The 10,918-nt window shown below is 44.9% G+C and overlaps 1 protein-coding gene across 1 annotated transcript in view; it reads right to left on the reverse strand.

Moving 5' to 3' along the window:
* Window positions 1-10,918, reverse strand: part of fat2 (FAT atypical cadherin 2) — an 85,376-nt gene that overhangs the window by 19,651 nt on the left and 54,807 nt on the right. The window contains 3 exon segments of the mRNA XM_080008312.1: window positions 7,273-7,473; window positions 7,883-8,489; window positions 9,592-9,789. Coding sequence (XP_079864438.1) covers window positions 7,273-7,473; window positions 7,883-8,489; window positions 9,592-9,789 — 1,006 coding nt within the window.

Raw genomic sequence — 10,918 nt, forward strand, 5'->3', positions numbered from 1 at the left:
TCTCTGGAGAAAGACAAGTGAGGCGAATAGGGTGAAGGGAGGAGTTCAACTCCAACACCAATTTCAGAACTTTTTAACAACTTGTCAAGCTGCCAACTTGGTTTAGAGTGGGGGCTGGGATCTGCAAATCACTTCACTGTAGGTGACTCGGGAGGACGGTACCTCAGCATGTGTTGAAATGTTATTTCACATCAAAGATAAAAGTTAATACAGCTCTGAGCCATGAATGAGTTGGTAAGATTATAATTACGAATGAGCAAATTAACTGAATTAATTCAATTAATAAAGTTGCTGATGGATGAATCAGTAAGTGGATTATACTATAAAATGGACTGAGTTCTGCTCGTTTGCTGATGAGTCACTTAGATGTGATAACTTTGATGCTTTTTCCAAACAACCTACTCTTCGGCTGGATAGTTATTTAACTAACAAACTGGATAACCTCAGGAGCTGATGGTGAAGAAACTAAAGTAAGTGATACAAACTCTTTCACAAGAATGGATTAATTGTATTGGATGGTTTGGTGTCATTATTGAAATGGTCAAATATCAGCCCTTAACCAGCCCTGCCTTTAACCAGCCCTTAAGCAGCCCTTAACCAGTATTTAACCAGCCACTAGGTCTGATGGACTCATCCCTTCATGTCATTGTGTTACTGTTTATTTAACATGACAATATCGATGACATTAGGAAACTCTTTGTCAAGACTAAGCAGCTAAAGGAGGATCAGGTTTAAATCCACAGTTATAGAATGGCAACAACCAACCTCACAACATAAAATAAACATTTGTCATTGAGAAAACAAGAAAAAAAGTGTCCAAAAATGAATGTATTTCATGGTGAGAGGGCGAGCCAGCTTGGACATCACATCTTTCACTTCATTGTAGGACTTGACTCGAGAGGACAGTACCTCACTGTGAGTGTTGAAATGCTATTTCACATCAAAAATAAAAGTTCACACAATTCTGAGGCATGAATGAGTTGGTAGGTTTATAATTAGGAATGAGCAAATTAGGTAAATTAATTGAATGGATTTAGTTGCTGATAGATGAATCACTAAGTGGATTGAACTATAAGATGGACTGAGCTCCGTTATTTTGCTGATGAGAAAGTACTTTCTCTGTCACTTAGATGTGATAACTTCGATGCTTTTTTAAAAATCCATTCTACAGCGAGATAAATGTTTAACGAACAAACTGAATAACTTCAGGAGCTGCTGGTGAAGAAACTAAAGTGGGTGGTGCAAACTTTTTGACAAAAATGTATTCATTGTATTGGATTGGTTTGGTCTGGTTTCATTATTTAAATGGCCAATACCAGCCCTTAACCAGCCCTACACTTAACCAGCGCTGCCCTTAACCAGCCAACCTGTGTCCCTGACATGTTTTTCCTTCAGCCTTTCCTCCTTTTCAGCTTTTCCTCTTCTTACTGAAGAAACTTCTCTCTGAATAGTTCTTCAGTCAATCCTGGTCCACCTTCAGAGTTTGTACTGAATTGAGCCCTATTTTACTTCTGCAGAAATAAGATCCGTTAAAATCTCAGCGTGTGTCTCCTGATAGCGGAAACAGGTTCACGTCACAAATGTGTGACGGATATTCCCAGACAATTTGGCGACAAGGAGGGGATCGCTGGCTTGTCTTTGTCAGACACTTCTGCATTCAGGTCGAAGGGCACAACAGCCATCCAAAACCGACCGTAGGACCGCAGACCGTAGGACCGAACCGAATGGAAAGGAGAGTTCATCAGCGAGAGGCGAGATCCGTGATCTGCGTGACGGAAATCCTCCGAGAGCAGCTAAGGTAGGATTCAGATGTACATCCACGGTTACAAAAACACAACATAAAACACAACCAACTGCACAAAATAAAATAAACATTTGTCATTGAGAAAACAAAAAAAAATTGCCTGGAAATAAATGTATTTCATGGTGAGAGGGTGAGCCAGCTTGGACATCACATCTTTCCATGTACAACAAGACCTTGAAATCTTTAACATCAGATGCTAAAACCGATAATTAGTCAGACATGTAATGCATTAGGTGTGGAATTATCGCCTTGCAGCAGCGGGGAGCCGTAGAGAAAAAATGTAATGGCTCAAGAATGTAACAATTACTTTTCAACAACCAACAGAAGAACACTAAAGCTGCGCTGGACGGCTCTCAGTAGCAGACAGCAGAGCAATCTGGTTTTACTATAAAAAAATCCCTGACAGAAATATAGACTGTCCTCAGGGGCGTCGGAGGGGCGGCAATTCAAGCCGGAACTTGCAGCTTGAACCGGAGCTCACAGCTTGTGCGTTATAATACAGTATAATAATTCCGTTCCTAGGACCAGGTCGTTAAACGAATTGCTCGATAAGCGAGGACCCGTGTTATTTCACAGTAAGGGGGCGTGGTAGTATTGCAGTATTGTACGCAGCGCACGATACAGACTGGTTGGAGAGCTGGTTCTAAGTCCGAACGCTCGTTAGTTTAACAGGCAGGTTGTTACGTGAGGAGTACCTGTAATTAAAAGATAACCATGCACCACAAAAATGGATCTAATGTTCTACTAATTTATTTAGGGCACGTAGAGTCGTCCTGACCCCCCGCCCCCTCAACCCCGCCTCCATACGGTGCCACTGGTTGTACTTGACCATTCCCTTTGAACTGAAATATTTATTTTTATGGACGCTTCTCCATCAAATTTACATGAGTTTAAATTATGTCGATTTCACAACCTTGTTTGTTATCAGCACTCTACCCTCGTACTACTGCTATGCCTCTGTCTCTCGCTCTCTTGATGCTTCATGCAGACATTTTATCTTGTCTTCTCCCACTAACTCCTCTAGCACCTTCCTATCAGAGCACTGGGTCGGGTGAGACCTGAGAGGCATCCAATATAGCCAAAACACAGGGGTGATAACCTGGATGAATGGCACATCTCCTGAACGCGTCTCTTGGAATACAAATGGGGGCGAGGGGAATCTAAGCAGGCAGAAAATGCGAGGTGTTGGCGAGAGGACCCCTATCCCACCTCCTCCTCTGCTGCCGTCACTAATCCTCAAAGGAATGGCGCCACTCAGGACCGAAGACGCCCAGACACGGGCAGAGGCGGCCCGGTGGTGTCTGAAGGTGAAGTCCATTCAGTCCCATGACATGTCAACTGGTATAGTGATTCACTACCTTTTTTACAACAAGGACCCTCAATTTGAAATGCATTAGGAAACAGATTTCCAGTTACAGGTACTCCTCACTTAACGACCTACCTGTTTAACGAGCATTTGGACTTACGACTAGCTCTCGGACCAACCTGTATCTTGCTCTGCTACAATGCTGCGGCGTGCGCGCTGCATCTCAGCATCAAGCATCTTATCGCGCATCACCGTTCTCAGTCTCAGTCTCGTTCCCACAGTCTGTCAGTATTCACTACACTAGCTTTCACAATCGCCACATTCCCTTACCGTGAAATAATACGGGTCCTCGCTTATCGACCAATTCACTTAACGACCTGGTTGTGGGGACGGAACTCAGTCGGTAAGTGAGGAGTACCTGTATAAGATTTTGTCTCTGGGATCCCAATCGGAGAAGATCGTTGTTGTTAGATATGATTTAGTCCAAACTTCCAGACCTGTCTAGTAGATGTGTACAGAGACATCATTATCATTATTTGTATCTGTTTAACTAAAGCGGTGGTTGTCTTCCTGAAAGAGGAACGCTTCATTGCTCAGCTGATTGAGAACGGCGTTCTTAATGAGGTGCTCATACAGATTTCTCCACCCGCGGTACCGTCCAATAGAGTCAGTATCTCAGGCGTGCCACTGTTCATCTCCAATGAGGTTCTAGAGGAGGAACAGTCAAGGCTCGGTAAACCGACGAGTCCGATCCGAACCGTGGGGCTCGGCTGTAAGGGCGAAAAGCTGAAGCATGTCTAGTCTCTATGGAGACAGATGTTTCTACAAGCGCTTCGTCTGCCCGCGCAGAGAATGGGGAGCGGAGGAGGCGGCAGCCCCCTGTCAGGTAGCGGTGGCGGCAGCAGCTGGAGCAGCCGAGGCCGAGCAGGAGGCGCTGAGTGACGGGGAGGAACCGCCTGTCACCGAGAGCCAGGAGAAGGATGGTGATGACGAGAAGGAGTACAACCCTGATTCTGACAGCTCGGTAACAGATTCCCACTTCATGGGAAGTGACTTCACAGTGGTGAGGTCCTGGTACTACTGATGGTGAGGGCAGAGGTAGGTGAGAATATGTTTTGTTTTGCAAATGTATATGCACCAAATCATCAATTGTAAAAATCTGAATTATTTTGGGGAATCTGGAGAGGAAAAAGAATGCAGTTTGATTCTTTAAATCAATGGTGGGATAAGGGGAAGGCTAAAATAAGGATTTTTATGCCAAAAATTCACTGCTGCACTATACACAAGCGAGAACAGGAAATTCATGAAATTGAATCCAATGTAATCACAAGTAGCCACTCTGACACTCTGACTTTAACATTGTTAAAGGAAACAAAAAACATAAATTAAGTTATTTTTTTAAAGAAAGTGTGAAGGGGGCGCTCATCAGAGCATGTTCCAGCACCCACCTTTCGGTCGGTTTGGATGCACCCATTGAGTTATTTTCAAACCTTGAAAAGACTGTTTCACAATGTAAACACATGGCCTGCCTTCGTCTGTCGGATGGAAGAGTGACCACTGACCCTGCAGAGATGAGGAAGTGTGCAGTAGGGTTCTACACCTCCCCCTACAGTACAGAGGACTGCGACCAGGCCAGCACTGCACAGCTCTTGCAGGATCGGCATCAGCTTGGGACGAAGGAGCAAGCTGCCATGGATCAGGAGATCACTCTACAGGAGCTTACGACAGCAGTGGGACAGCTGAACGCAGGACGAGCACCTGGCATCGACTGCCTGCCTGTGGAGTTCTACAAAGGTTTTTGGAACTTGTTGGGTAAGGACATACTGGAGGTGCTGTTGGAGAGTGTCCGGAAGGGCTCACTACCATCTTCCTGTCGGAGTGCAGTTGTAACACTGCTGTTAGAGAAAGGGGACCTCACACTAATTAAGGACTGGATACCAGTATCCCATGCAAACAGGCTGAAGGAACATTTGGGGCTACTGGTTCATAAGGACCAGTCTTACTGCATACCTGAGAGATCCATCACACACAATCTTTTTTTAGTGAAGGACATTTAAGATTTATGTAAAATGTACAATGTCACTGTGGGAATGTTATCTCTAGATCAAGGAAAAGGTTTTGATCGTGTTGACCATGTTTTATTTTTTTTTGTTCTACACTTAGGGCTTTTGGTTTTGGTGAGGGGGTTATGCCACTGGTAGGGCTTTTATATAATAACACTTCATGTTTTGTTAAAGTGGGTGGTGGGTTAAGTAGACCACTTCTGGTGATGAGGGGGGTAAGACAAGGTTGTCTCATTTCAGGTATTGGTGGAGGAGGTCTGTACGTCCCTGCCAGGGCCCCTCAGTACCGTACTCTTTCTGACCAGTGCGATGATGAATGTGAGTACATGTTTCCCTCTCTGATTGTCTCTCCTGCTGCTGGGGAGCGGCAGGAGGAGGGGGAGCTCTGACTCTCCCTCACAACTCCACTGTGAGGAGTATTTGATTCCGTTGGTACAAAAGATGCATATAACACATGTATTAAAGTGTCACACTTGCGCTCTCTGGCAGGGATGAAGGCGTCGAGGTGGATTTTGTTTTTTTGATGCAGAGTCTTCATCGATCAAGCCAACCATCGATAAAAGGACCGGTGACCTCCACTGGAGGATTGTACATGGAGCGAACAGACGTGGGGCACACCTAGATCCAAGCACGGGGGAGGGATGCCCTTTTTGTTCAGAGCGAGAGACTGTAGAGCACCTTTTGGTTCTGTGATGTCGGTTGGTGGGTTTATTTTCACAGCTAGAGAGGTGGTTTAATAATTTGGGGGAGATTTTTATTTTTGGTCATAGGTAAGCAGCCAGAAGGAAGAAAATGCTTGTCCTGCTCAATTTCTTGTCAGGATTGACAAAGCTGTCCATATGGAAAACCAAGAAAAACAGGATGAAACAGGGGTCAGTGGATCCTCTTCAGATGATGGCAGGCCTACTCGCAGCTCGGCTCAGGATTGAGTTTCAGTTCCATAAACTGACAGAGGATCTGGACTCTTTTTTTGTTGAACTGGGGGATTGGCCGTTTTGTGTTTTCTCCAGGAAGATGTCTTAGATCTTTTTTATTTATTTATTATTTTTATTTTTTTAGTTGAAGCCATGTAAAATGGTGCAAACATTTAAATAAATGTCACCTTTAAATCTCTCTCTCTCTCTCTCTCTCTCTCTCTCTCTCTCTCGCTCTCTCTCTTTCTCTCTCTCTCTCTGCCTACACTCAAACACATACTCTCTCACTGACACACTGATTCGACATGTCAATCATTGCTTTTTTTCCAGAATAATAACGAGCAAGTTCGGGTAGAAGAAATATCTGTTTATATCACTTTATTTGTGCTTTCCTGAATAACGTATTCAGATTTTGGTATTGAATTGTAAATTCTCTAATGGTGCTCATGTCTTGTAAAGGAAATGATGGTGAAGTTTGACTAATAATCATTTAGCTGGGGACCCCCTGGAACCTCTTCCAGGACCGCTGGGGGTCCCCCGATCCTGTGTCGAGAACAACAGTAACAGTACACTGTGTCCTGCGTGTACATTTAAAGGGGGAAGGGAGGCTGAAACCATTACTTGCCGATCTTGCTATCTTCTTTTCTTAAATAGCTTATTTAAGAGGTTGCCTTTCTGACTTGGCTTCAGGGAAACACTGGTTTCAGTTCAGATGAGCCACAATGGATTGACAGAAAACGTCGATTGTTTTCATCGATTGTGGTATCCTGAACAAGCACACGGGTGTGTGTGTGTCTGTGTGTGCGTGCACACACACACACACACACACACACACACACACACACACACACACACACACACACACACACACAAGCATGAACACGCTCAGGCAGCATCCTCGTTCCAGAGCCAAGTCCCAGAGCAAAGTCACACACTGTACGGATAAACACACATGCATCGCACGCATGCATCGCGCATTCCTCACAAGCCGACACAAGTCGTGTACACCTGACTGTGTGAGCTGTTTATTTCAACACCCAGAGAAGCACACACACACACACACACACACACACACACACACACGCACGCGCACACGCACATGCACGCACGCACACACACACAGACGCACACACGCACGCACGCACACACACACACACACACACACACACACACACCATAACCTACCATTACAAGGACATATGCCCTCCCAGGCGTGCTGTGGGGTGATGAATCCGGCTCGTGCGGTGGCGTAGTGGTTTAGCCGATCGCCAGCAAGCAGGACGGTGTTCCTGCAGCCCCGTGGGGGGCAACCAGCCCCCAGGCATCCGTTATGTATCACCCTCCGAATGTCCAGGGCCAGAGACTCTTCAATGTCAGAAATAATAACTGAAAGAAATAAAAATATAAGAAAAAAAAAATATTTTTTTAATTATATATATAGAGTATGTGTGTGTGTGTGTGTGTGTGTGTGTGTGTAAATTATATATAATTTTTCATAAATAATTCATAATTAATTGAAATAATGAATTTATTATTATTATTTATTTATTATTAAATCTTGAATTTAATGTAATGGATTATTAAAGGGGCCCAATGAGTAAAAGGCATTTCAATTTTACATTAATTATTGTGTAATATATACATTTTTCCCCATAGAACATTGTGTAAAACCACACACGTGAAAGGAAGGCTGCAGGACATTTCATAAAGGTAAAACCTTCTTTTGAATATATGCTCTATATGTTTACATGTTTCAGTTGCGTGTTAAAGGAAACGGTTACATGAAGAAAAGAACCTTCGATTCGGGTGGTTGCGATAGGATGAGCAGCCCCGTCGTGAGGCCTCCAGACCAGCAGGGCCTCCAGGACCTGGGCGCTGGGTCTCTGCTGCAGACTGGCCAGGTGGAGCTCCTGCCTAGGGATCCCCAGCTGGAGTCCCAGGCTCCGCTGGAGGGCTCTCCAGTGGTCGCCCAGGAATTCCTCCGGCGACATCCCCGCCAGCTGCAGCGTCAGGCCGGCGTCCAGCGCCCGCTGGTCCGCCGCCCACACGTGGACCTTCACCCCGGTCCAGACGCTGAACTTCCCGTCCGTCACGCTAACGTTGAGCTGATACGAGCCCGGCTCCAGGGCCTCGTCCGCCCAGATCTTCCCGTCGGCTGCGTCAACGGAGAATCTCCTGCCTCCCACCACGGGGCTCTCGCCCACCAGGCCGTAGCCCAGGACGTCCTGGACATCCTGGTCAGAGGCGTGCAGCTTGCCTATGACACGGTTGGTGAAGAGCCCACCGGCCGTGGTGATGAAGACCTCCAAGGGCACCACAGAGGGCGGGAAGCGGCTCTGCTCCGTCACGTTGACGTTCAGCACGCAGATTGAGGAGAGCGGGGGGTGTCCGCTGTCCGTTACCTGAGGAGCAATGCACAGGAAGGTCAGAATATTATAGAATATCAGATTTAGTCAGATCAGCAGTGCAAGGTACAGCTTTGCAAAAGGGCACATGTGATCTTCAATGGTGTTGATTCTCAGTGTTGCGTTGAAACGGTTGGAGAATGGAACTGGAAGTCAAACAGGACAAGCCAAGGTATAAAAAGAAAAATACAGTGGAAAAGCAACCGAAATGATTGTTTGATTTAGGCCTGAGACACCGAAGATTTACCACCACATCCAACCAAAGGAGCCTCTCATGGAGAAAGTCCATTTTTATTTGGGTGCATCACTTGTTTTGTTCATTCTTCCACCTTCCTCTATAAAATGAGACGTGCTGATTCAACATTAAATGTAATTCCCTGAGTATAAGTAATAAATTAGTGGAAGCTTTGGATGTTAACACTTTCACAGGAGATGAGATCTTGTCCGTAACGTGAAGGGTGATGAATATTTCCAGAATCCCTGAAGGGAAAATGAATAAAAAACATTTTCCCCTTGAAATGAAATGGACCATGAATGGCAAATCATAAAGTGAACTTGCGGCCCCCTGACAATCCTTTGGAGATTTTCTTTCTCTCACTATTAAACTGACAGTCATATCCTTCACAACTTGAACTGTGGGGTTCGGTACCTTGACAAAAGATGTTCGTTTTAGAATAACCTTTCATGGAAATGAGAGCATCGTCCTCTGAATATAAATGAAAAAGTATATAAACAAGGAAACCCATACGTCAGTGATTCGATAGTCACGGCGTGTGAAGGATTTCCCGGTGGTGGGCAATCCCTGGCACAGGAAGTGATGTCATAAGCACATCAGGAAATGAAAGAAATACCTCCTCTGAGTTCAATTCTGCAGTGTTAAAACGACAAAGGGAACACTGAATGTGCATTTTATTATTTGCTGCTCTTAAAGTCGTGTTGTGCAGTTTCATTATCACTTTTCCGAAACGCTCTCCGTCTCTAAAATCACCTACATCTTATTCCAAACTCTAGATAGAAGAGTGAAAAAACACAACATTTCCAGTAATAACAGCGCTGTGTGAAAGCGTGGTTCCCGTCAAGGCGAGTGGAACTTACTGACCTGGATCTTGAGCTGATGCTGCACTTTGAGTTTGCGCCGCAGCGGAGCGGAGAGCGAGACAAGGCCTCCCTGGTCGACATGGAAACGCCGGTCCTCGTTACCGCTGACGATGTGGAAGGCAAAAGGGGGGCCGTTCCTAGGCGTGTCCCTGTCCGTCACCACCAGCTGCAGGACGCCGGTGCCCGCCGCCTCGCCCTCCTGGATCACACGCACGCACGCGCGCACACAGGCATGCACGCACGCACACACGCACACGCACACACACATACACACACACACACACACACACACACACACACACACACACACACACACACACACACACACACACACACACCAACATGCCAAAATTACTATCAGACCACTGCCAAATACCATGTTGCACAAAGCTGAAATACCACCTCTGAAAACAAAATACCACATGGACCAATTAATATATCAAGCTAGATCAAATGTTATACGACACTGCATCAAAATAAAATATTAGATCTGCCAATACCCTTTCACATAATACCAACGTACCATATGACACTACGTGACATACAGTTCATACAGTTAGTTATTGTTAATGGTGTTTTTCTTTTGTTTTTTTAGGTTTATTACATATTTTCAAATATTATTATTTTTTTTTTACATTGTCATTTGTTTCGGTTTTGTTACTTTATTAAACTTCATCTATCTAACTATCTATCTATCTATCTATCTATCTACCTATCTATCTATCTATCTATCTATCTATCTATCTATCTATCTATCTATCTATCTATCTATCTATCTATCTATCTATCTATCTATCTATCTACCTATCTATCTAACTATCTATCTATCTATCTATCTATCTATCTATCTATCTATCTATCTATCTATCTATCTATCTATCTATATGGCCACAGAGCCCAGTTATCTAATAAACAGCTGTGATGCCTAGAGCAGCCGAATACAGTTAATTTGAATGTTCCAATTTGGAAAGTATCCGTCACACCACTGTCATGAACACATTCCCCCATGAGAAGGGTGGGAAAACAAATCCTATATGTAATTCACGCACCATTAGCCTGCGTAGCGCGTGTACTACAGCATTTCAGCGGCTTCTGTAAACACAGATGTAGGATGAATAATGCTGCACTGTGAGGACACTGCAGCCATTAAATCATCTGCTTCTCTTTGTGTTAAGCCGCTGGAACATCCGTGGAGCTGGGTGTGAAACCTTAGCTTTTTATTTTACTACTGGAGCTCCAGCAGAGACACCAGTGGAGTGGCGGGCGTTCAACAATTAAAAAGGGTGGAGGGGCAGCAGAGGGAGGGCAGCGCTGTCGACGGACAAGTC

The sequence above is a fragment of the Zeus faber genome (assembly GCF_960531495.2).
Source record: "Zeus faber genome assembly, chromosome: 10".
Taxonomy (NCBI): Eukaryota; Metazoa; Chordata; class Actinopteri; order Zeiformes; family Zeidae; genus Zeus; species Zeus faber.